Below are 27,463 nucleotides of genomic sequence, written 5' to 3'. Positions count from 1 at the left end.
ATGTTAATGTTATGAGTTAAGGATAGCTTCTATGAAGTTTTAATAAGGTTTATGCGAAGTGATAGTATCTATAGTAACAGGGATACTAAAGAGAAACCTTACCTATATGACTGAAATGGTTCCGTTTCTAAACAAGAATTTAGGGTTTATTATTGTAAGTGTTCATGAAATCAAGATAGAGTATAGGACCGTAAAAGTGCTACTAAGTTGAAGATTTTGACATAGAATTAATCATAGCTGTGCGTGTGGTATTCTCGATTTTAGTATTTAGGAGAATTGGTATAATGCTGAGTCAACCATATTCTTCTTTAAAGCTTTGAATTACTTACACTAATTGAAGGTTTAATGCAAAGTCAACCTTCTTGTATACATAACTTTATAGATAGAGATAATAAGATGAATGTTACAATCTAGTAGGGGATTGTCAAATAGATTGTAATAAAGTGGCATAAGGAATAGTTATGACCGTGAATGGTTTCCAATAAATGGATTCCAATTAAAGAGTTTCCATTGATTAGTGTTGCGGATGAAAACCTCTGATGCCAAGTTCGCCCACGGATGAGCCTGCAAAAATTGAGTAAGCGCAAGAGAGCCGGTATGGCTCCGACCAAGGACTCTTCAACGCTTAAGTCAGGTCTCCAGTGCAACAATGTAACAGCTTAGTGAAAAGTGAGATGAGCATTTGAGCTCCATACCTGAGCATTAGTAGGAGTCCTTGCATGGTAAGAGTCCTCTATTAGTAGGGCTCTTCCACGTGGTGCGGAGTGGAGAGTTATTTTCGAAGTGGGACTCTTAATGAAGTAAGCGTCCTTATTGGAGTGTAACTTGGTATTGTGCCAAGATCGTGGCCCGATTCACATCCCGTGATTCTCGGGTTGTGCTGATGTGGCCCCGCAATCCCCGGTGAGTCGTGATTGCTGTTTCTAGAGAGAGCTCGTCTCGATTGACTGAGCCCTTGGTGCTCGGCACCGTGCTTGGCCCAGGCGGCGAGTGCATGGTGTCCTAAACGTCGTGCTCAGCTGAGCCGTCCTTGGACCATCCTGGTACTCGGCTCGGTGCTCGTCCTTGGGGGATGCTCTTCTATATAGCGGATCCTAGTGGGCACGACTCAGTGCTCGATAGACTCAATGCTCAGCCACGGTGCTCGGCCATATGGAGAATTACGGTGATGGTCTCCCACCAGCTGACCGGTTCAGTGCGACATCTGTCAGTTCAGCTTAGTCCTCGGGTTCAGTCTCAATACCTCCACTTGGCGCTTTATGGTTGGATGGGGATTCCATGACTCATCACAGGTCCCCTACTCATCAAGGCTTGGCTCGTCCTTGGTGAGTATAGTCTTTCGACATGCTGTCTATTCCGTCCCTAGGCCGAGTTTGAGCTCTTTCTCTGCGGTGATTTGACATTATACGAATTCTGGTAGTTGGTTTGTTAGTGCCACGTCACCTACTGCAATAATGGCTCAGGAATTTGAACCTTTGGAGGATCTAAACCATTAGATCTCTTTTCTTGGGTTCTTCTCGGCCGTTGGATCTCGGTGGTCCAGTGGCTATAAATAGGTGATGGCTCTGCGCTTATTTGACATTGTCAAATTTTTGGAGTGCTCGGCTAGTTCAAAGTTCTCGGCTCTTCAAGCGCTCGTCTGCTCTCAGCGTTCAGCACTTTTTCGTGTTTGGCTCTCCTTCATCCTTCGTTCAACAAGTAAGTCTTCTCACTTCAACATGTCAGTTAATAGTGGTCCTGAGGGCGAAGCGCTCGCCAGGGTAGAAGAGATTACGAGTCTGAGCCGAGAGCTCTCCACCCACTCTCCCCATATAAACTTGTTAGGCTTGACCTCAGACGAGCCCGCCATGGTAGAACCCCATCAGGGAGATGTTGCCAAAGTCCCCCTGCCCCAAGAGTCTGGCAATGAGCCTCAACCTATTGCTGAAGACCGAGCCGAGAGCTAGGGATCGTCCTCAATAGACAACGAAGAATCGTACGAAGAGAAATCTTCTGAAGATGGGGTCGGTTCGGGCGACTCTTCCACTGATATCCTAAAGCCTGCCAAGGGAAGCGTCGGCACTGTTGAGAGTACAATCACCGAGGCTGATCTTCGACGGTTGAGGGAGACTTACGCTATCCCCGAGGACATCAAGCTCCGAGCTCCCAACCCTGTGGAGATGGCCTGCTTTATTTGGCCCGGTAAGGTGGGTCTGTACGACATAGCCTTTAAATATGCCTTTAGGTTCCCAATGCTCGGGCTGGTGGACCAAATTTTGGACTGCTTCCACCTATCCCTGGGCCAGTTGACACTGAACATGTGGTTACTGTTGTCTGGCTTCCACATCTTCTTCTGCCAGATGGGCCGAGCCGCGAGCGAGATTCTCTCTGCTCTGGTACCTGAAGAAGTCCTCAGAGAAGGGGTGGTACTACTTCACCCGCCGAACACAAAGGAGTTTGTTGTTAAACACCACAAGTATCTGACTGGAGTGCCGACCTCCAATAAGCACTGAAAGCTTCGGTTCTTCTTCGGTTCCTTCCCTGACTGTCCCTTCCAAACCGATTGGAAGGAGATAAAGCTCAGTTATGCCAACCGGGTGCTACCTCTGAATGAGTACTAGCAGACCTCGTACGATCAGATTCGCCAGTACCCGTCATTCAATGTCTTGCAACTCCTAGACAAAGAGTTTTTGCGGGTGTGGAAGCTGACCTCGGGTAGGGATTTCGAGCCGAGCTCGTGACTTGTAACTTTTCTAAATTTGTTCTGACTCTCCCTTTCCATTTTTACAGTGGTCGGCCATGTCCCCCCGATGGATTTGGCTCGGCTAAAGTCCAAACTTGCTGAGGGGAGGAGGAGGAAAGCGGTCGAGGCCTCAAAGATCAGAAAGGGTAAGGTGGTCCTATCAAGCCCTAAGGATACCGTGGTCGGCCTCAAGGTCAAGAAGAACAAGGGCGACTGGAGCTCAATGAAGAGGGAGAAGTCGAGGAGGGAAAAAGGCGAGTGGAGCCCCCCGAGGGATATAAAGCGATAGAAGCTCTCCATCAACACCTCGGGTGGTAATCCTCCTAGGGTTGCCTCGAGCCAGGATGTTGCTTGGCTGGCCTTGGGGAGGACCTCGGCCAGCAACATCCCAATCTGACCTTCCTGGGGTCTTTTCCCTGAGGACTCAGCTCTAACCTCGGCCGCTCATGCCAAGGAGTGGCTTGATGCGAGTTGGCTCCCCAAAGACAAAGCCATGTTAGAGGAGCTGAGCGACCCCGAGCTCCTATCCACCCTCTTCCAAGATTTTACAATGGCGAGTCTCTTCTCGTTTCTTACCAAGTAACTTCCCTCTTCGGGCTCAGCCTTACTCATGCTCGGTTTGTTATCTCAGGGTTTCTCCAAGGCGGTCGAGGCCACTCTTCGGCTCGAGCGGGCTCTCAATGACAATGCCTCCCTCGAAGCTCAGTCCAAGCAAGCCAGGAAGGAGGCCACCAAGGCCATCTAGGCATACTGAGAGGCCGAGGTGAAGCTTGAAAAGGCCGAGTCTGACCTCAAGCCCCTTCAGGAGGAGGTGGGCCCACTCTAGGCTTGACATGAGAGGGAGGTGCAGGCCCTGAAGGCCGAGCTTGAGCAATCAAAGAAGAAGACCGAGGCCAACCTGGCTTTCACCTTGGCCGAGGCGATGGACGAGTACCTTCGATCGAAGGAGTTCGATGAACTGTGCCATAGCTTGAGGAAACCTTTGTACTCTGAGGGGTACGATGAGGGCCGTGCCGATCTTTTGGCCAAGGTGAAAGCGGCCTACCCCGATCTCAACCTTTCCCAGTTTGACAAGGATTTGGCCACCATGGTCAAGGATTTGGGAGAGGAGGACGGGGGTTGAGGTCCTCCAGGCTGTCTCGATCGAGCTCTCATCATTAGCCAAGCCGTTTGCCCTCGCCGAGGATTCGAAGGCCTCACCTGTAAAGGTCCTTGTTGAGGACACCCATGAGGACGCCGCCAAGGACCCCATCAATGAAGTTATCCCCTGAAGCCCTCTTTCTTTTTGCCCATGATGTATATGTCCCCATGATTGGGGTTTGAACCGATTTTCTTTTTATATTTTTTGTTTACCGTGCCAAGCTATCGGCCTTTCTATGTATCATGCCTAGCTTTTGACATTCAATTAATGAAAACAAGCTTTCTCTCAAAATTTGTCTAAGTGTTTGCATTCAGTCGTTTCCTCTCATTACTTTGAAGACGTTGTTCTTATTTTTGATCACCGAGGCCGAGCACTCCCTCTGAGTGCGAGCCCAAGCCTAATGTCCTAGCAATTTTTCTTCGTTTAGTCCTAGCTTTCGACTCAATTAGAATGCTTGGGAATGTCTCAAGGTGCTGGGTCGAGGCAGAGCTCTCTGTCGAGATTAATGCCTTAGCAAATTTTCTAGCATAAGTTTCCAGCTTGGCTTGGTCGCTGTGTCCTACGTTAGGGTGGGATTATTGCTCCGAGCTGTCCACTCAGCCGAGGTCAATGCCTTGGGTAATTTTTCGTTGTACTCTGGGTGCCCGTATGCTCAGCCGTCGTGCTTGGCATTGAGATGGCTAACTCATGAATGGTCTTGTGAGTAGGCCAACCTATGAGGGCTGGTCTTATGACCCTGTTGCAGGCCTATGAGGGTCGGTCTTTGTCGTCGGCCAATTTATGAGGATTGGTCTTATGACTTTGTTCCCGACCTATGAGGGTCAGCCTTCGACGTCGGCCAATCTATGAGGATTGGTCTTATAACCTTGTATGTTTTAGATTCGAAACAAGCTAGAGAATAGAGAGGGGTCTCAATTTATTTAGCTGCCAACCAATGAGGGTCGGTCTTCTACGTTAGCCAGTCTATGAGGACTGGTCTTATGAATCGGTATGTTTTAGACTCAAAACAAACTAGAAAATGGAGAGGAATCTCAATTTGTTGAATTTCAAACTTCAAGCAAACATTTGAATTGAGCTGAACATAAAAGATGGGGCTAAAGCCAAGAATATAGGTGCACGGGCTAAGTCGAGCTGAACAGAATACCTATTGAAAAAATTTCTTCAAATTCTCAGAATTCCATGGCCTCGGTACCTTCTTGCCTCCGGGAGTTTGTAAGAGATATGTCCCTGGGTGAATTTTCTTGGAGACTATATACGGCCCTTCCCAGTTGGTCGCTAGTTTTCCTTGTTGCCTTGGCTGATCGACATTGACTTTTCTGAGGATGAGGTCTCCTTGGCGGAAGTGTCATTCGTATACCCTTGAATCGTAGTATCTTGCCATCTTCTGTTGTTAAGCCATATTGTGAAGCAACGCCGCACTCTCTCTTACTTCATCATGTTGTTTGCCCTGAGTCCATCTTCATAGGCCTTCTCGTCGAAGTTGAGCACTCAATATGACAAGGCCTTGACCTCCACGGGGGTGAGTGCTTTAGTCTCGTATGCTAGCCGAAATGGGCTTTCTCCCGTGGGTGTTCTCACTGTCGTTCGGTAGGCCCAAAGGAAACTTAGGAGCTCTTCCACCCACCTTCTTTTTGTCTCATCCAATCTCCTTTTAATTCCCGCCAGAAGTGTTCGATTTGACACTTCCACTTATCCATTCGCTTGTGGATGACCTACTGCCACCGGGGCAAAATCTATGTAGAAGTGCTTGCAGAATTCCTGGAAGCTCAGGTTATTGAATTGCACACCATTGTCCGTGATGAGCACTTTTGGTAGCCCGAACCGGTAAATGACTTTGTCATGGAAAATTTTTTCCATGTTCTTCTCCATAATGGTTGCTAGGGGCTAGGCCTCGACCCATTTAGTGAAGTAGTCGACAGCTACTACTAAATACTTTCATTTGCTGGGATGCCAAGGTAAAATCTCCAAGAATATCCATCACCCACATGGCAAACGGTATAGGGCTCAGCATCGGGGTTAGCTTCATTGTGGGTCGGCCTGGAGTGGGGCGAATAGTTGACACTTCTCGCATGTCTTTACATATTTTATAGCTTCTTCTTGCATTCTCGGCTAGTAAAATCCTTGCCGAAGTATCTTGTATGCTAATGCTCGGCCCCTCATGTGGCTTTTACATATTCTTTCGTGTACTTTCGCCATTGTATACTCGGCCCCTCTTGGTCCAAGGCACTGGAGGAGAGGAGCCCAGATGGCTCACTTGTATAATATGTCGTCGATCATCAAGTACTTCACGGCTCAGATCTTGACTTTCCTTGCTTCATCTCGACTCTCCGAGAGTTGATCATTTTCTAAGTAGTTGACGATCGAATCCATCCAGGTCAGCCCGTCTTCGTCAATGTGTTTGACACTTTATTCCTGTAGGGATGGCCTTTCCAAAATTTCAATGTATACTGATTGGCTCAGATTTGGTAGGTCGGCTTCGGCCAGTCGTGAGAGGGAGTCGGCCACAACATTCTCTTCTCTTAGTACTCGGACCATCTCAAAGTGTTTGAGCTCGGAGATTAGTGCTTGGGCTCGGTTCAGGTATGATATCATCCTTTCATCCTTGGCCTCGTACTCACCGTTGATTTGGTTGACCACAAGTTGTGAGTCGCTCCGCACCTTTAGTCGATTGACTCCTATGGCTTTGCTGACTCGGAGTCCAACTAGGAGGGCTTCATATTTGGCCTCGTTGTTGGAGGCTGGGAACTTGAACCTTTGGGTATACTGGATGCGAAACCCCTTGGGGCTAACTAACATCAAGCCTACTCCACATCCAACGAAATTGCTCTAGCCGTCAACATTCATGATACATGACTGCTCGGCCTCGGCCTTGGCCTCGACCTCTTCTGTTGACCCGATACCCCCCACCCCAAGGTCGGGTATAGTGCATTCTATAACAAAATCGGCTAAAGCTTGTCCCTTTATCACTATCCTCGAGCGATAGCTTACATCATACTCACTCAGCTCCACCGCCCAGGCAATCAGTCGACCTGACACATCCGACTTATGTAGTATCTTCTTGAGGGGTTGATCGGTTAACACTGTGATTGGATGAGCTTGGAAGTATGGCCTCAGCTTTCTTGCGGCCATGACAATGGCAAATGCTACTTTCTCAAACTTGGAGTATCTTGTCTTGACGTCGACAAGAACATGGCTAATGTAATATATGGGCTTTTATGCTCGGCCCTCCTCCCTAATTAGTACTGCGCTGACCGCCACCGGGGTCGCGGTGAGGTAAATTTAGAGCTCTTCCTTAGACTCGGGTAGGGAGAGGAGAGGTGGATTCTCCAAGTATTTCTTTAAGTCTTCAAAAGCTTGCTAGCATTCTTTAGTCCACTTAAAATCCTTTGGGCTTCGAATGTTCTTCAAGGTTTTGAAGAATGGGAGGCATTTGTCGCCCGATCTCGACATGGACCATGCCAACGTCACTACTCTTCCATTCAACCTTTGCACTTCTCGGATCATCTTTAGAGGGCTCATCTCTTGGATGGCCTTGATCTTCGTCGAATTAGCTTTGATGCCCCGAATGGAGACCATGAAGCCAAGAGATTTTCCCAAAGTCATGCCAAAGGCACATTTGGCAGGGTTCAACTTCATTTGGTTCTTCCTCAGCATGCCGAAGGCCTCTTCTAGGTCGGCCAAGTGATGCTCGACCTTCAAACTCTTCACTAACATGTCGTCCTCGTAGATTTCCATGTTCCTACCGATTTGTTCGCGGAATATGTGGTTCACCAATCACTGGTACGCTGCTCCGACGTTCTTCAATCCGAACGGCATAACTTTATAGCAAAAATTTTCTTGGTCAGTTTGAAAGGCTGTGAAGGACTCGTCCTCCTCATGCATTAGAATTTTATTGTGGCCGGAGTACACATCCATAAAGCTTAGCATCTCATGCCTAGTAGTGGCATCTATCAACAGGTCGATCCAAGGTAGCAGATACTCATCCTTCGGGCATGCTTTATTGAGGCCGATATAATCGATGCACATCCTCCACTTCCTGTTCGGCTTGGGAACCATGATGACGTTCGCCAACCAAGTTGGGAACTTTTCTTCTTGGATGAACCCTGATTGTTGGAGTTTCTCCACCTCCTCTTTGATCGTGGCTTACTGATTGAGGGCATAGTTCCTTCTCTTTTGTTGGATTGGCTTTCGGCTCTGATCCACTTGGAGTCGGTGGTCGGCTATGTGCCTCAGTATATCGGGCATGTCGGCAGCCGACCAGGCAAAGCCATCGACATTCGTCTTCAAGAAATTTTTGAGCCGATTCCTCTCTTCTTCGCTCAGCAGTGATCCGAGTTGTACTATCTTTGTTGGATCTTCATCACTAAGGGAGAATGGGATGAGGTCTTCTACGGGCCTTCCGCGCCTTTCAGTGAGCTCATCCCAATGATCATCAGGGAGGTGCCCAACGCATATAGCCATTCCTTGGACATTTCCTTTATTTTATTTGACGAATGTAGCGTAGCACTCCCGAGCCTTCTTTTGGTCACCTCGAATTTCTCTAATCTCGTTCTCCTTGGGGAACTTCATCTTTAAATGCACCGGCGAGATGATGGCTTGGAGGGCGGTGAGTGATGGGCGACTGAGTGTTGCGTTAAAAGCCACCACCGTCCGTATCACCATGAACTTGACTTGGATTGTCATTTGACACAGGGCTTGTTCGAACGTAACTAGTAGGTCTATCGACCATTTGATCGAGGCGACGGCCCCTGAGAATCCATGGAGGGAGATTCCTTCCAGCTTGAGCGCATCATCTCCGAAGCCGAACTGTTGATAGGCGTCGAGTGACATGAGGTCTACGGATGCTCCCGTATCGACCAATACCCAGTGAACGGGTCTCCTCGCGATTTCCTCTTACACCACCAAAGCGTCATCATGAGACAAACTTATACCTTCAAGATCGGCCTCGGTGAAGTAGATCGCCTTAAACTTTGGCCTTTTGCTTGGCACCTCCGCAACCTCGATGAACCGCGCATTCGCCTTTGCCTTCTGTGTGGATTCTTATCTTGGTCCTCCAAGGATGGTGTATATTGGATCTCCTTTGTCATTGCTCAGCCCGGATCCATCGTCTCTCTTTTTGGCTCAGTCTCTCCCCTCGTCACGATCAACCCTCTGACTCTCTGGCCTCGGCTCGGCCTTCTTCTGATCACGGTCTTTGATCTGTCGACCTCCGTATTCTTCCTGGCTCCCCTTGATGTACCACTTCAGGTGCCCTGCCTTGATTAGCTCTTTAATTTCTCTTTTCAGCTGATAGCACTCTTCAGTGTCATGGCCGATGTCCTTATGGAAGAGACAGTACTTGTTGGGGTTCTGGGATGACCCGGCTTGCATCGATTGAGGTCGACGGATGTACCCGTCGTCTTGTATTTGCATCAAAATCTCCTTGCACGAGGTATTCAAGGGAGCATACTCGGGGCTCCGAGCTCGGTTTGATCTCTCAGCTTGACGGTCAGTCTTGGTCCGCTTTTCATCTTTTCGATCGTCGGTTGCCGGCCTCTTCTTCTTGGCCTTGCTTACAGTCATCTTCCATTCTTGGAGCACCTCCGCCATGTTCGCAAACTCATTACACCTCTCCAAGAGCTCGTCCATATTCCTGGTCGGCTTTTGAGCCAAGTCCTTGATGAGGTCCATGTCTGTAAGTTCATTGCTCATCGTCATATGGGCCGTGGCCTCATCCAAATCCTTGATATCTAAGGATTCTTTGTTGAAATGAGAGATGATGCTTGGATCGACTCGTCAGGCCTTTGCTTTACGCTAAGGAGATTGACCATCGTCTGCTTATGCTTCATGCTGCTTTGGAAGTGCATGATGAAGGCACGGCAGAGCTGGGCAGGCTTGTGATGGAGTTCGGTGGTAAACATGAGAACCACGAGGTCGTAGCGCCCTTAAGAGACAAAGGGAAGGCTCGACAGGAGACAATTTATGTTCCTCCATACATGGTCATCATCGCATTGATGTGATCCATCGGGTCAGTGGTCCTGTCATACTTGTCGAAGGGGGGTGGCTTGAACCCGGCTGGTAATGGCACGGTCATGATATCTGGAGGATAAGGGTGCCGCTCAACCAGTGAATAGGCATCTGGGGTTGCCTGTTTCTTCAACCCTCAACCTGCTCGGCCAATTCTCAAAGCCTCTTTTCCAATTCAGTTTCGGGTGCTCGATCGTTCAGCTCGTCAGCTTGGTATAGGTTATCCTGTTCATTCTGTCGAGGTCAGCCATTCTGCCCCTCAGCTCAGGATTGGCTCGAGCGGTCATCTCGTCGAGGTTGGCCATTGTGTTTGACTCGGTCAACCTTACTCCTTGTTCTTCTCTCCCCTTGGAAGTTAGACCTGCGGGGGCTTCTCTACCCGCCGAGGGCTATGGCGAGATCTTTCTCCTTCCCTCATAACACATCTCATGTTGGGCTCCTCCCATTGCTCTCGACTTCCCCTCGGCTGCTTGTCCTCCCCGAGTCGGTAAAAAAATACGAATCTCCTAGCGATCGAGCTGCTGGTTCAATCTCTCCCCCTGCCCTCGGGCTCCGATGATGTTCCAACTCGTCCCGTCGAGCACTCCTATGGGAACGCAGGAGTGGGGTTTTCTGGCCGGGCGGATGAGACGATACTGGTCGGCTCAGTTCAGCTCGACGTCGGCCACCATTTTGCTGCATGTTTCCCTCGACGAGTAGTGGTGCCAAAGGGGGCGCAGTCGGCGGCTAGCCCAGCAACCTGGCCTGGGCCATCTGACCCATGAAAGTACGCAACATCTCGTTAGTGTGCAGTAGTTGTAGGTGAAGGTCCATGACTTGCGGATTGTTCGCTGGGCTTTTGGATCCAAATTTTCCAGCACAAGGGGAGGCAGCGGCAAATCCACCCCTTGTCGGTTTGGCTCGGGTCGGAGCCGCCCTTCAGTTGTCGTGTCCAACACACTCCTACCGTTTCCACCACCTACCTAGGGAACTGGGTTGGCAGTGATGCCCGTGCTGCGCTGAGTTCCTTCCCCCATGGGGGTCTTCCTGCCGTGACGTTTCAGGGGGCGGTGGAGAATGCCTCGCTTATCTATCAGGTTGCGGCTCATCCCCGCAGGAGGTAGAGCCATGCTGTCCTGATCTTGTTTGCACAATAATTTTCCTCGCTCTCTTGATTGGCAAAAATGACGATGACTAGTTGACGTCGTTCCCACAGATGACGCCAAATCTTTTGCGGATGAAAACCTCTGATGCCCAGTTTGCCCACAGATGAGCCTACAAAAACTGAGTAAGTGCAAGAGAGCCGATATGACTCCGGCCAAGGACTCTTCGATACTTAAGCCAGGTCTCCACCGCAATAGCGTAACAGCTTAGTGAAAAGTGAGATGAGCGTTTGAGCTCCATACCTGAGCATTTATATATAGGATAAGATGAGGCAGTTGGAAGAGTCCTTGCATGGTAAGAGTCCTCTATTGGTAGGGCTTTTCCACGCAGTGCAGAGTGGAGAGTTATTTTCGGAGTAGGACTCTTAATGAAGTAAGAGTCCTTATTGGAGTGTAACTTGGTATTGTGCCAGCATCATGGCCTTATTCGCATCCCGTGATTCTTGGGTAGTGCTGACATGGTCCCGCGATCCCCGGTGAGTCGTGATTGCTATTTCTAGAAAGAGCTCGTCCCGGTTGACTGAGCCCTTGGTGCTTGACACCATGCTCTGCCCAGGGGGCGAGTGTGTGGTGTCCTAAGCGTCGTGCTCAACTGGGCCATCCTCGAACCATCCTAGTGCTCGGCTCGGTGCTCGTCCCTGGGGGACGCTCATCTGTATGGCCGATCTTGGTGGGCATGGCTTAGTGCTCGGTAGACTCAACGCTCGGCCACGGTGCTCGGCAATATGGAGAATTACAGTGATGGTCTCCCACCGGCCGACCGGTTTGATGTGGCATCTGTCAGTTTGGCTCGGTCCTCGGTTTCAGTCTCAGTACCTCCACATGGTGCTTTATGGTTGGGTGGGGATTCTATGACTCATCAAATAGGTTCCAATGAATGGGTTTCCATTGAATGGGTTCCAATGAATGGGTTTCCATTGAATGGGTTCCAGTGAATGGGTGCTAGTGGGTTTATATAAACCAAGGCAATTCAGCCATTCAACACACAATATTCTAAGTTAGTTCTTCAGTGCTTTGTTGAATCTTGAAGATGAATTTGCTTCAACCATGTGGGGGAAAATATCTCCTTTAAGACAGTGAATACGCGTTCAAAGCAGTTTATAGTTTCTTTCTCCAAACATAATTTTTTCTGACATGACCTATGTTTGACTCCTCTTACCTGCTTAGGCCACTCACCTTGGATTTAATTGGTTTTTCACTTAAATCCTTGAATGACTTAGTCATGTGACTATGGGGCTCGTATGCACTTGGAGGAATAGTCAGGCCTAAGGCCTCGATAGCCTCATTAAAAGAAAAATTATCGACCAAGCCAAATCATGGCTTAAAATCGCAAATAAACATGGGTTGCATTCAAGCTCATCTTTGATCCGACTTAGCCAAAAACAGCCCCATGCATGCCCTGGAAGGTCAAAGTCAAGTGAATAATTGTAGGAGAAAGGTTAATTAAATGCACTATTAAATAAAATAGGGCTTTGCTCCACGAATAAAGATGTAAACGAATCAAATTCAGATAGTGGCATTATCATATTCGTATCCGATTATATTCAGACAGATTTGGATAATATTCTATTAGTTTTTGGATGGATTCGGATAATATCCTGTCCGTTGACATCTTTATCATTTTGTTAATGAGAGTTAGGGTTGAGACTTGAGAGTTCAGCAAGTACCCTTTCTTCTACTCTTCTTAGTCTTTGATTTTCATATGTTTTCTACTTTTGATTTTATCTTGTGTGTAATTTAATAGATATGTGATTCCATGTATCACAATGCATAAAACAATATATAAAACAATAGAAAAACTAGAAAAAGAATGTAAAACCGTTTGGTAACTATCTTAGTGTAAATTTTTATTTTTGATTTTTACCTATTTAATAGAAATCATTAATAAAAACCATTTTTTATCAAAACATAAAATTGTTTGGTAACCATTAGTCATAAAAGAGTATAGAATGAAAAACCGTTTGGTAACCACTCAGTGTAAATAAATTTTTTTAATATTTTAAAGAAATAGGCCTTAAGTTAGCATTAAAATTAGTCTTTCAGGAAGACATGGACTCAAAGCCCATATATGATATATACTTTAATTAATGGGTGAAGGGATTACCTCTTCACCCATTTTCCATCTCCAATCCTTCACAAAACCGCAATAGAACCTGTTCCAATAGTTTGTTTTGTTTTGTTTATAAGTTGGCAATATGATGGTAGCTGGCAGTTCTTAAAAATGTCTTAGCCTCTTAATTGGTGAAGATGAAGCAGGAGGATGGGGTAGGGGCTTGCCTTTTTAAAAATAAAATAAAGTTACTATTTTACCCTTCAGTTTTGAGGTTTATGAGCATGTGCTCATTAAAGCGCGAAAAGAAGTGGTAAACAGTTTTTACCGAAAAATCATAAACAGGTTTTGACCCTAATATGATTTTTGTGTTGTTAAAATAATTTTTAAATAGAAATAGGCATCATAAACGATACCAAATGCAACAAAAAATGTTTTTGAGATAAAAATAAAAAATACAAATGATACCAAAGAGGGTCTTAACTTCTATTATTATAAAAATAAAAAAACTTAATCGAATAGACAGGCACAAAAATATATTTCATAAATTTGATTACCATCAGATTGCTAAATGAATCGGATAATAATCGGTCAGATAGGGGGATTATCATATCCATATCTAATTAGTTTTCGGACGGAGTCAGATTCTCCTAAACGAGTACGAATGCGGATTGAATACAAATTTTTGAATATCTGTTGACATCCTTATCCATGTAGTCATGGTCGGTTACATTAACCTTCTCATACTAACAAACTTGTCCTTCAAATTCATAATATATATATATATATATACTAGTAAAGGTGCAGGTGCAAATGCATGTGTAACCATACGTGGATTCTAAGTAGATATATTAGTGAATCTAACTTACAGAATCATGATAATACTTTTCTTCACACAATCGTTGGATTTTAAATGAAAATATAGTTGTATTGTTGATGTAGTGGTTGTTGTATCCTGTTTTATTTTGTAGTAATTTGTATAATGCCACGTTTTATTATAGTTTAGTTAATTAAGACCCATATTAAATTCTAGATATTGTTTTCAAAGAAAGATGATTAAAACGAAATAGAAAAATAATAAAACTCTTGATCTTTTGCTATTGTGATTCTATTGTTAACTTTATTTTGAAGTTAAAATCATTCCCTAAAAGAAGAAATTGAAGTAAAATTTAAGATCAATAAATTTAAAACGCTACTATCGTTAATATTTACATTGTTCATTATCATCAATCCTTAAATAACTTCTAAATACACTCTTTGTAGCTATGCCTTTTAGCTTTCCAAATCTATTCCATCTCAATTTTTATCTTCATTGTCTTCTAATTCAATGACTTCCTTCTTTTTCGTATTTCTTTTCTTGAGTGTATCTGCAACGATTCTTTTGGATGTTCTACTTGAATTATTCCTGTCATCAATTTTGAAGTAGAAATAGTATATTTGGGATACGCAAGAATAAATAAACATTAAATATATATTTAAGTGTAGTAATTTATTTATTTACTTTAATAAATTTATTTTAAAAAATTAATATAATTAGTTTATCTTTTCTGTCGATTTTGCATATTCAACTGCTGATAATCGGTAATTGTTTCAATATCATTAAATATTGTCACAATTATTGTTTATGTTCCTTCTGAGACCCTGAATTTTACCAAGTACCTGTGAATGTGAAATAATTGTTAATTTAAAATACTATTAAAATAAATATTTGTTGTATTGATTTATTGGTAAATTAGAATCTTACTTTTGTGTATATTCCGTATCATCATTTGCACAGTTTTCGCATGCGGCTTTTGCTCATTTGAGGTGTACCTTTTACTACATTTGTACACGCGTTGTACCATGGTTCTTCAGTTTCAACTTTTGAGATTATTCCTCTAATATAATAAAGCTTATTCTGCAAATTAGCATATGTTAGAATTTAGAAAGCAAAATTGAAAACAGTTGTTATATTTTATATTCTACTAACTTAAGTTACAATATATTAATTTACCGAAACAAATCATTCCAGACCGGTATCGGTGGAGATGGAGATCAGTATCGATTCTAGGGCGATCCTGTATCGGTGGATCAGTACGGATAAGGGTAAAGATGTAATTTTTTTAAAAAGAAAATAGTGGTAAACCTAATCGATCCCGACTGGCACGGATTAATATCTATAGAGACCGATACCAATTTCTGGCCGATCCCATATTGATGGAATAGTACGAACATAATTTTTTTGGAAAAAAATAGGGTAATCTAACCGATGCAGACCGATCCATGTTGGTTCGGATTTTATTTAAAAAAGTTAGATTTTTTTTAATATTTTACCTTTGTTTATACTAACCCAACGATACAAGATCGACCAGGAATCAGTATTGGTCTCAGCTAATACCGATCTAAATCGATCTAGTAAAAATGTACAAAAAAAATCTAATTTTTGAACAAAAAAGTGTAAACCTAACCAACAGATCGATTTGGATCGGTATCGACTAAGACCAATACCAATTCCTGACCGATCCCGTATCAGTGGGTTAGTACAAACAAGGGTATAAATATATTTAAAAAAGTTTTTTTTTCTGAAGAAAATAGGGTAACCTAATCGATGCAGTCCAATAAATACAGTCCCCGATCAATATCGGTGGAGATGGAGATCGGTACCGATTCCTGGCCGATCCTATATAGGTGGATCGGTACGAACAAGGGTAAAAATATAATTTTTAAGAAAAAAAAATAGGGGTAAACCTAACCGATCCTGACTTGCACAGATCGGTATCTATTGAGACCGATACCGATTCCTGGCCAATCCCATATCGATGGATTAGTACGGACAAGGGTAAAAATAATAATTTTTTGGGAAGAAAATAGGGTTGTCTAACCGATGTAGACCGATCCGTGTTGGTCGGATCGGTTAGGTTCACCCCTGTTTTCTTTAAAAAAAAATTAGATTTTCTTTTTTACATTTTTTTTCATTGTCTGTACCGATCCACCAATACGGGATCCGCCAGGAATCGATATCGATCTCCATCACCACCGATACCGATCTGGGACTGTATTTATCGGACTGCATCGGTTAGGTTACCCTATTTTCTTCTAAAAAATTAGTTTTTTTTTAAATATATTTTTACCTTTGTCTATACTGACCCACCGATACAAGATTGACCAGGAATCAGTATTGGTCTCAGCCGATACTAATCTAAATTGATCTATCGGTTAGGTTTACCTTTTTTTTTGTTCAAAAATTAGATTTTTTTTTATATTTTCACCCTTGTCAGTACCAACCCATTGATACGGGATCGGCCAAGAATCGATATTGGTATTTGCTAAGGAATTGGAGAGAGAAAGAGAGATAATTGAGAATAAAAAAAGATATTAAAAAAAAAATAGCAATAAATGTTTTGAGATTTTGTGGATTCAAATAGAGAGAGAGAGAGAGAGAGGGCAGATATCGTTGAGAATAAAAAAGCATTATTTGAAAAAAAAAAAAAAAAAAAAACAGGCAAGCAAAAGAGATAGAGAGAGAATGAATATCTATCTTATTTAATTAAGGGTTTTTTTTATTGCCTTAATTTTATGATAGAAAATTGGAGAGATTTTCTCTTCATAAGTACCGATTTACTTTTGGTAAATCTAATTTTGTGGAGAGAATTGGAGAGATTTGCTTTAAATAATAATAAATATTATTAATATTAATTAATTTTAATTACAAACAGTAATTAATACTAAGGGTATCTAAGATTAAGAATTTATAAGAAAGAATGACATAAAGATTAAGAATTGAAGAATGAAATTTTAGATAAGACTAAAGGGTACAATAGGTAAATGAAAGATTTGCCACTTATTAAAAACAATAATAATTAATACTAAGGGTACCTAAGATTATGAAATTATAAAAAAATGACATAAGGATTAAGAATTGAAGAATGGAATTTTAGATAAGAATGAAGGGTATAATAGGCAACTGAAAGATTTGCCACAACATGCTTTTATATAATAGTATGATATATATATATATATATATATATATATATATATATATATATATATATGTGTGTGTGTGTGTGTGTGTGTGTGTGTTTTGGGTCAAAAATATGGTAGTGAATTATAATAATGATATCAATTTCAGTATCAAGCAGTTGCAACTCATCAATTGATTACAAAATTTAAAGCTCATCAAGTGGGTCTTGATTATCAAGCGGTTACAACTTGATACACCACAATTTACCTACCCAATCTGGGCGTGACATGTAGAATGATCCGGACTATAAGTGACCGAGCCATGACTGGGATAGGGCAGACCACTAACGAAACAGTTGTACTGGTCTAGATACATCAACAAGATTAGTTGAGCATTTCCTACACTACAACAAAAAAGGGTATTAGCGACGCTTTTTAGAGACGGAAAAATATTTTTGTCCCTAATAAAAATTAATAGCGACGGTAATGTAATTTCCGTCCCAAACAATAGAAAAGATTAGTTATCTTGGGACGGACAAGATATCCGTCCCATAAAATGTGTACTAGGGACGGATTTTATTATTCGTTTCGAATAAAACATATATTTGCGTTGGAAAACCATCTCCGTCCCTATAAACCAAGTACATAATTGGGACAGATAACTTCTCTGTCCCAAAAAAATTTAATAGAAACGGATATCTTGTCCGTGCCATGTATAGGTTAGCCTGGGTAAGAGACGGAACGTTCCGTCCCTACTATTTCAGTTTTATTTGAGACGGAAAGTTTCTATCTCCACAACAACAAATTTATTTGAGACGGAGCTAATTTTCTCCCTATAATAATAATTTTATTTGCGACGCCTATTATTCCGTCTCTATTGGGACGTTGAAATTTCCGTCCCTATTATAAACATTTCGTTAGGACGGTCCAAATTTCCGTCCTTATTATAAACCTTTTCTTTGGGACAAAAAATATTCTGTCTCTATTATAAAAAATTTTGTTTGGGACAGAAAGTGTTCTGTCTCTAAAATAAGATTTTGCTTCCCAATACCCACACCAACCTTTTCCCCACTTTTTGATAGCATACGCGCGAATAGGGTTGTCAATGGTCGATTCGGGCTGGATGACTTTTTGTGTCGGAATGAGTGAGACCAAAACCAAACCGTTAAGAGACATAATTTTCGGTCAAGATACAATTTCTGTTAATTTCAATTTTTTCAATATTTGGTTAATATATTTTTGGGTTTGAACCATAATGATATCTTACATTCATAACTTGCATATAGTGAGATAGTATTCGATAAATACATTTTAATTCACTTGAATAGGAAAATTGATTTGATGTTCATATTATACAAATCAATTTTCATATTCATAACCTTATTGATTTGTAACACTTTTCCTTATAATAAAAAATGTACTCACATGTCATCATTTAAGGGTGTCAAAACCAAACCGAACCATTTAACACCCTTAAATATACATAAATTAATGTGCCAAAATCAAATAGATACCATTTACTGAAACCAAATCAAACCATTTAAAACCGAAACCTTAAAACCATTTAATAAATGGTTTGCTTATGGTTTCAAAATTGAGACCGTTTAATTAAATGATTTAAACTGATTTAGACCCTTTTAACTGAATCCAGACCGTTTAACACCCTTAAACTCATGGGAGTGTTGGCCTAGGCCACACTTCCTTCCCCCCCCCCCCCCCCAAATACTTATTGGGTAATAGATCTCTACTTGGTTGCATGGTCTCTAAAGCGGTTGGGCCAATGGGGGAGCACGTCTGAGTATCATCAAGGGGGCAAAGGTGTCATTTCATGGTTTCCTGTGAGAGGGTGTAGGAAACACCCCCCAAGTGGAGATCTTTTTTCCCATAGTTATATTAGGGAAAAAGATCCCTGCTTGGTGCACCCGTACACCCTCTCATAGGACACTGTGAAAATGACGCTCTTACCCTTTTTGGTAGATACCCATGTATATTCTACCATTAGCCCAGATGCTGGTATAGGAACCATGCAACCAAGTAGCAATCTCCTGCCCTTTATATTATTTTATTTTTTTTTGGATTACGCGGTAATTGGTTTTATGCGGGCGGGAATGGTTTTTATTTTTCATTCCCGCTATTCCGTGGAAAACCCTTCCTCTTCCACATCTACACTTCTACGTGAGAAGTGTAGAACCCTAACATATGAAACACCCTCTGTTTCCTATCGCTCTCCCTCACTCTCTCTTTCGAAATCCCTACCTCTCTCTAATGATTCTCGCTCTCTGTACTCAGCACAGAAATCTCAAGCTCTTTCTCGTTTCACTCTCCCTCTTGAAATCCCCTGTCTCTCTTTAATCACTCTCCCTTTCAAACTCTCTCTCTCTCTCTCTCTCATGAATGTTAACAATGTGGTCTTCTTCTAACATCTGATTTGCATCATTATCGTTGGAAGCAAGCATAGATAAGAGGACAAACAGAGCTGCGATATCATCATCTGGGTTCTAAACATAGTTCCAATCCCTTATCTCTGTTGCTGGTGAGTTTCTCTCTCTCTCTCTCTCTCTCTCTCTCTCTCTCTGGTTTGATGCTTTAATTTTGGAGAATAACTTGATAACTTTTTTGAGTTAGTGAAGAGTGTAGAATGGTCTTGCTTGTGCATAAGCAATTTAAAGTGAAATAAATTACCTCTGATTCGTTATCCAATCTCAACTTGTTAACCAGATATTTCATCAGCAATCAAACTGTCATTATGCCATCCCTATTGGATTCCCCAAAAAAATTAATAATAATAGAACATCCTAGTTAATATTCCCAACAAAATAGACCACTACAATGATATAACCTTCCTTGGTCATGGAAAATCTGCCTGCCATGAAAAAAGAGTCTCTTTGCCGCCATCTGTTTCAGGGGAGCAATGGTGATGCAGATTTCCAGTGATATAAATAAGAGAAAGATGGCATGCGGTTTTGATCCAAAACTGACCCATGGTTCAATTCTGGATCAATCAAACTTCTCCAAATCATGGACTAGCTTTTAGCAGTTTATTTCCTTTATTTTATTACTGTTTAAGTTGTTTGGATAGACTAGAATACCACTTATAAATTCCAGATCTGTTTTTAAGTCTATGTCAGTTATTTATTCAGTTTAGAATTCCGCCCTTTTAAGTCCATGATAGGAAGAAATTCCTTTTTTTAGTTGGGTTTTTATTTCTTTTATTATTACATTATTTGGTCAGTTAGGGACTCTCCTCTTAGACTGTGCAAGGGAAGCAGTTACCTAATCAAGTTAGGGTTGTTATAAGGTAATTGAGCCAAGTTAGAAAATTTTCCAAAGACTATTGGTTGATGGAGGACTTTTAGTGTGTCTAAACTGTCTTTTTAAGTTTTAAAGAAATATTTTAAGGCTTAACAAGTTTTAAAGAAATATTTTAAGGCTTAACAGCTCCCAATGATTTGACTAATGGAATTTTGACTTCAGCATACCAATTCTGTGGTGATTCAGAATATTTCTGTTGTGGCGATTCCAGGGAAGCCTTGGTGGTGATTCTAAGGTAGTGTTTCAGGTGGGATGCTTGAATACTTATCCTCTTCTTCTCTTAATTATGTTTTCTTTATTTAGTTACTATTCTGTTTACTAAAGTTCTACCTTTTTCCTGAAATTTCTTTTTCTGGTTATTAACTGTATGTTCTAATTTGATTTCAGTTTTGAAAACTTTTAAATTTCTGATTGAACCCAAGAGTCCTTCTAGTCAACTTGTTAAAATCTCTATTTTTTTTATATTTGTTTTTAATATTTTGGTTCTGTCATTTGGCTTAATTCTCTGCTAAATCAACTCTTATATCCATACATAATAATCTGGTTTAATGATTGAAAATACTGTGGTTGTTTCAGTGTCTGGTCTGGATTTTTAGTTTCCTAACCTCAGTAGGAAACCACCATAACTTGCAATCTGACCTTCATATTCAGATTTTGTTCTCAGAACCATTCCTCCTGTTGAACATGCTACTCAATTTGAATTTTAGTCACATTAGACCTGTTTGAATGCATTATTGATTTTCTTTCATTACTTTTTGGTTCCTCAATTCCTGCAATTCTTGTTTTCTATGGGATTTCTGAATTCTTAAGCCTTAGGTGATTTACCACCCAATTAAATATAGTTACTATAGACATGCAAATGACAAAATAACTTCTTGGTGAGTTTTCCTACAACTATACTATGACTTCCACTCTGTTTTCTTTTTCCTCAGTTCTTTTAGTTATGAATAACTGAGTTTTATTGTGAAAGAGAAAGGTGAGTAGAAACACACTACAACCGCCTTCTGAAATCAAGCAATTCATCACCTTCTCCCACATAAATTGGGGCATTGCAATGAATATGATCAAGATGGTGCATCCTGGACAGATATACCCCTCCAATTCTACTGGCATGCTGGCCAACCACTGGAATATCTGCAAATTGGGATAGCATGCATCATATGTTAGTTAACCAAATTTATATGTTATTAGATTTACAAATAACATAACACTGAAATATCTGCAAATTGGGTCATGTGGGTCATGACCTGTAGTATAATGACCCACATTTATATGGTTTGCTTAACTCCATACCATCTCCATTATGTTCTTTGTGTTAAATATCTCTTTAGAGCTTGCTGCTATTTGTTTCCCCACCTGAATCTGTGGAATGTCGCTGGCCATTTTCATATCTAAAACAGAGCAATCATTTTCTGTTTCATATTTATAGGCTACCCAGATTTGCTGCACTTCTTCTAGTTGTTTACTTTGTATTTTCATGGAAGCTCCAGTGGGACCACTGAAGAAATTCAGTCTAAATTGAAAATTAAGTCCTATATCGATCCCAATTTAGATTGAACCCATGTCGTCATTATGCTTCCAACCCTTTTACCTTAAGCCAGAATTTTCAATTTAGATTCTGGTTCCAAGTATGTTCCCAGACATTGTGATCTTCAGGACCCCATTCTAGGCTGTGGACCCCATCAATTTAATACCTTGATCTTCGTATGATCATTTTTTAAGTGATCGTATATTCTGTATTAATATGTATTATCTGCATTATGTCTCTTTAAAATTTTAACTTTTGCCTTTTTCAGTTACAGTTAATAGCTATGTCTAGAAGTTGGATTGATAACTCAAGGGAACCATCTTTTAGGGTATCTACACTATACATACAGGAGGTCAACAATTTTCTAGACTATGCATTTTCTAATGCAGCTATAGGAGATGAGATCTTATGCCCATGTGTAGGAAGGGGAGTCTACTGATGTTCCTGATCAGGTGATAACACAAAGCACATTGTAAGTTGGGCAAAATGTGGTAGGTTTAAATGGGGAAAGTGATGGTGATGTTAGTTGGATCAGGTCTGATATGGAAGAAATGATAATAGACACTCCCATCGAAGTTATCAATGCAATGGAAAGTTAATTAGTGAAGTGACCTCAAATTGAATAACCATAATGGGTAAACATGAAATTATTTGTTATAAATTATTTATTATTTTTTCTTAATATTATTATGTATTATTTAGTTCAATTTATTAATATTCTTGCCAAAAACAGGTATCACCAATAAGAAAGATACAACACAAACAAAGTCGGGTACACTCGAGAGAGGAGATGCAAAACCAGTTAGAGGCTACTGATCAGCCATCACAACCATCACATGGTCGACAGTCTTCTCCAGCTCCAACTCCAACTAGAACCTCTGATCCACACTTGGCCCAAGATGAACCCGACTCTGATGCTAATACAGATGGAATGGATTCAGGTAAGACAATTAGTAATTATTGGTTAATGAATAAGTGGATCTTGGGGTACCCATGTGTTGGGGAGAGACTTGGAACATCCAACGTTATTGGCATGCTTGCTTGCTTTACTTAACTTTTCTACTTTGATATTTTATTGGTTTATTATAACGTTTAATTAGAAGTTGTTGATAATTTTATTGTCTTACCATAACCATATATCCCTCCTCTATCTATATAATGTTTTTTGGAAGAAATGATGCAATTTCATGACATCTAAGGTAATTGAATGAACATTTTTGCCATGTAGATTCTGGACCAATTATGAGAAAGAGGCGAGGACCAGCAAGGGGCCTCAAAATTGCTTCATTGCCCCCTGGCCAAAGAGTGGACATTTTTGTTAATGATCACGGGCAACCATGCAACGATGAAACATCCCAATTGATGACTTGGATTGGGACACTAGCATGTGCTTCATCGAATTTGCCGTGCAATTATACAGATTGGAGAAAGATTCCAATGGAGAAGAAAGATGATGCATGGAAGAAAATCAAAGTAACATGACACTCAAATAATAACATCCAGTATTACTTTTTCCAACAGATTCAATGTTTTAGTAATTGATTTTTTTTTTTTAATGTTTACAGGAAAATTTTGATCTTACCGATGATACTAAGGCATGGGCATTACAGAAGTTGAATGATCGTTGGAGAGACTTTAAGTTTGACTTGAAGGCAAAGATCTATAACCGATATACCACATATGAGGAACGGGTTCTGAATCGTGATAAACGTGTTCCACTAGAGCAGTGGCTAGATCTCCTCCACTTGTGGGATACCGATTCTTTTCAGGCATGACCTCTACTAATTAATGCCATGAAATTATGTTTTTTTAATTTTAAATTGGGATTTTTCTTATTATGCGAGATTTTGTTGAGATTTGCATATATAATTTTCTCAAACTATGACTAAGACTTGTATGTGTCTGTTTCAAATATGTTAGGCCATGTGTACGCGTAATAAAGATAATAGGTCCAAACTTAAAATGGGCCATACTGCAGGAAAGAGGAGTTTTGCACAAATACGAGAGAGGAAGGTAATATAGAAGAAGGTTATTCACAAGTATATAATATATTTAGTCAAATATCAACCTTTTAATGTTGAATATATATACCTTTTGTTCAGCATAAAGAGAACCCAGATGGTGTGCCTCCCTCTCGGTTGGAGTTTTTCATGGAAACACATACTAGAAAGGATGGATCTCCTGTAGACAGCACATCACAGGAGAAAATGGTATGATTATTCAACCCGCATTTCAGTTATGATGTGCTAAGTTCATATTTGTCATATTTGTAGGATCACAAGTGCTTTCATTTCATATTTGTAGGGTCTTTGTTTAGGGGGGGGGGGGTTGAAATTGTCTCAGTCCTAGCCTTTAACATTTTTGCATGAAGTGGCTGCTCCTCAAACTTGAACATGCATCTTCATGCTGGGCTGAAATTCTTTGTGGTACAGGGTAGGGCAGGGGATAAACACAAAGAAAAATTAAAGGGTGGAGGCGGGGGGAGGGATGGTTTTGTAGAGGAGGAAGCAAGGAAGGTTTTGCAAAGTGGGAGAAGGGGTTGGGGCAGGGATTGAGTGGCAATCTGAAGGTACATATGGTCATGTACCCCTTACATTATGAGATCGGTTACTTTAACACCCTATTATATATATTTTTTAATGTAATAACCAAGTCTACAAAAACACATATGTGCTAATTCAGTAAAAAAGGGGGATGCAAACTATTTCTTATTTGTTATGTTGTATGCTCCCAATTCTTAACCCACCGAAGCCCAAAATATAGCCTTATTTCTGAGAGAGAGAGAGAGAGAGAGAGAGAGAGAGAGAGCTACCGGGTTGTATCGAGATACAAAGAGAAGTTTAAGAAATATCCTTGCCCTACTTAATTTGAATATCTTGTTTACTTTGAATGTGTCATTGAAGTTGACATATTTTGATATATGGTGCTTGAATTTTGAAATTTGATATGGGTTGTGGAATTTGGAATAACATATGGAATTTGAAATAGATGCTTGATAATATAGTTGCTTTGAACTTTGGATACGAGCATTTAGCTAATAAATCCTCCATTTATGGGTCTATATTGCCTAATATAGTTGCTTTGAACTTTGGATACGGGCATTTAGATAATAAATCCTCCATTTATGGGTCTACATTGCCTCTTTTTGGCTCCCGTACTTGAAAAATCTTAACCTTAAAAGTAACTTTTTTAAGGCTTTGATTTTATTAGTAGATGGGATAATAGTAGAGATAACAAAATTACATATAATCAATCAGTTTATGATGCTCTATTCGATGCCTATCTTAAAACCTCTATGGCTGGAAACACATTTGCAGCCATTTGCTGTAAAAATTCTCTCGTTGCTAGCTTAGATGGACTACTCAAGGGTTAGTTGACTTGAATAAACCTTGGCTCCATCTAATGGTTCAATTGGAACTGTGTAAGGAGAGTTCCAATCTGCATCAAAGATCTCCTGAAGCTGTGAGACTATGGCAACATTGTATGTCCCAAAGCTCACACCTGCTGTCGTATAGAAGTAATCCCAAACAAGATTGCTGGTTCCAATGTGTATTAGGAATGTAAGTTAGTACAGCAAGTTAAGGGATACAATTGATAACAAATTTATGATAAAAAATAACATTCAAGTAGGACTATGTTGAGCTAGCTTATAGGCAAAAGACACACAACAGCATAAAAAAGAGTGTCTAGCTCTGTCCATACATGAATTGTTTCTTAAATTTGTAGAATGGAATGTTTCTTGAATTAGTAGAATGGACCTCAAAATAAGCTTAAAAAAATGAATGAATGGAGCCTATTCCACATGTTTACTTGGGTCACAAGGCTGTTATAGGGAGTAGCATGATGGAATCCATCGAGCCTTAACCCAACTATATGGGGTTGGTTTCACAAATCCTACCTTGCCACCACTCTATTTGAAGCATTATGGTATATTCGTATTGTCAAAACACACAACTTTCTATATTGTTACTATAGGTTTCAAAAGTCATAACACAGAGCAAACCTAGACTATCACATTTATAAGGGAACCTCTAGATTTACCTGAGCAAAATGGAGATTCGTTCTCCTCATAAAGATACTCAACCAAAATTTCAGGCCAATAAGACAACTCTTGCCCCATGCAATTTCACAGCCTTACTTCTTTGTGATTTGGGTATTTTCTGCTTCAATCTGTGATTTGTGTGGTTTGTTCTTCTACCCTGCAGCTTCTGGTTATGGCTTGCATTGACTCTAAGTTGATTTTCAATATTGCTACTACCTCTGGCTGGTTATTGTTGCTATTTATGGTCACAGATATGGTCATGTCTGTTTACAATCTGCGAATGGGATCTATCTGCTATTTTCTTGGTCTGCATTATGGTTTGACCTTATTCTGATCTATGCTTGGTGCTGAACCTACTTTGCTTTGCTATAATGGGTGATTCTAAACCCCCTATAGAGTCTATTAATGTCTGAATTACTGCTCTATCTCCCTTGCTTTCTCTCTTTCTCTCTTCCTTTCTTTCCCTTCTTCCTCTCCCTTCATGGTTTCGCACCTTATTATTTACCGGGGTGTTCAAGTAATTGTTTCAAACTTTGGGGAGTCTAAGCAAAATGGCTATAGTATAGGGGGTGTCCTAGTAATTTTCCCTTTTATTTTCAGTTATCACCATCAACTAGGTCTTGTAGCTTCCATAATGAATTTTGTATGCATGTTTGAGATGTATTGGTAATTGTATGCTATTTTTTCTTTGAGACAACTGAAGAAATTATATTTTGTTTCCCACAAAAGCATGGGGAGATCAAGAACGCAGCACTTTCCATTCATATCTTGGTCTACATACAATTTTAGTGGTGGCAGTCCATTTCATGAATGAAGTTATTTCTCTTCTTTATCGAAAATCAGCTGATTTTGATTTAATATGTTCAGAAAAATATATTTGAATGGCAATTTGCCATTAGGGGCCCTTGTGACACTGAATTTGAAGGAGGAATTTATCATGGACGGATCTAGTTAATGTATTGTATTGAACTTGTGAGATTTAGTCTTGATTGCCAACAAAAATTTTCTTAGGGATAAATTTCTCATGGTTGCTTTCTGAAATACAAGCTAGAAAATTGCTTATGTTACCTCTCAAATGATTCTCTCATTTATGTCTCACTCACTTTTTATTACTTAATATGATTTACAGAAACGGATGTCAGACAAACTCAAGGAGAAACCTGAGGAAGAACAAAGGGATATGGCAGTGCATGAGGAGATCTTCAGCGATGAAATGGGAGATGATATACATGGTCGAGAGCGCTTAGCTGGCGTTGTAATTCGTCCAAAAGGGACATCAAATAAAAAGATTGTTGTCTTTATACAGGAAAATGCCGAGTTGCGGAGTGAGGTGAGAGATTTGAAAGAGAGGCTAGCAAAACAAGGTGAAGAAATCTCTTCGATGAGGTCCGATTTTAATGAGTTAATGCAATTTGTGAGAGGAAACACTTCAGCAAGCATGCAGTCCACAGAGGTTTGTGTTTTCATACTGATTCTCTACATCTTATGAAATCTTTAATAGAATCAATTTATAAATAAAATCTTGATAGAATTTTATTTTTGTAGGCTTCAAATCATGGAGATGGTCCATCACAGTTGTAG

At 40.9% G+C, this 27,463-nt stretch overlaps 1 protein-coding gene across 1 annotated transcript; it reads left to right on the top strand.

Moving 5' to 3' along the window:
• Window positions 1-1,559: 1,559 nt before the first annotated feature.
• Window positions 1,560-27,463, top strand: LOC122672327. Its single transcript, XM_043869819.1, has 10 exons — window positions 1,560-1,760; window positions 22,109-22,168; window positions 22,263-22,292; window positions 22,574-22,781; window positions 23,069-23,313; window positions 23,406-23,609; window positions 23,761-23,853; window positions 23,943-24,050; window positions 27,012-27,335; window positions 27,428-27,463. Exons 1-10 carry the CDS (start codon window positions 1,560-1,562, stop codon window positions 27,461-27,463), a joined length of 1,509 nt encoding a protein of 502 aa, XP_043725754.1.

Source organism: Telopea speciosissima, chromosome 8 (assembly GCF_018873765.1).
Source record: "Telopea speciosissima isolate NSW1024214 ecotype Mountain lineage chromosome 8, Tspe_v1, whole genome shotgun sequence".
Classification (NCBI taxonomy): Eukaryota; Viridiplantae; Streptophyta; class Magnoliopsida; order Proteales; family Proteaceae; genus Telopea; species Telopea speciosissima.
This window is presented reverse-complemented; position numbering and strand designations above follow the sequence as displayed.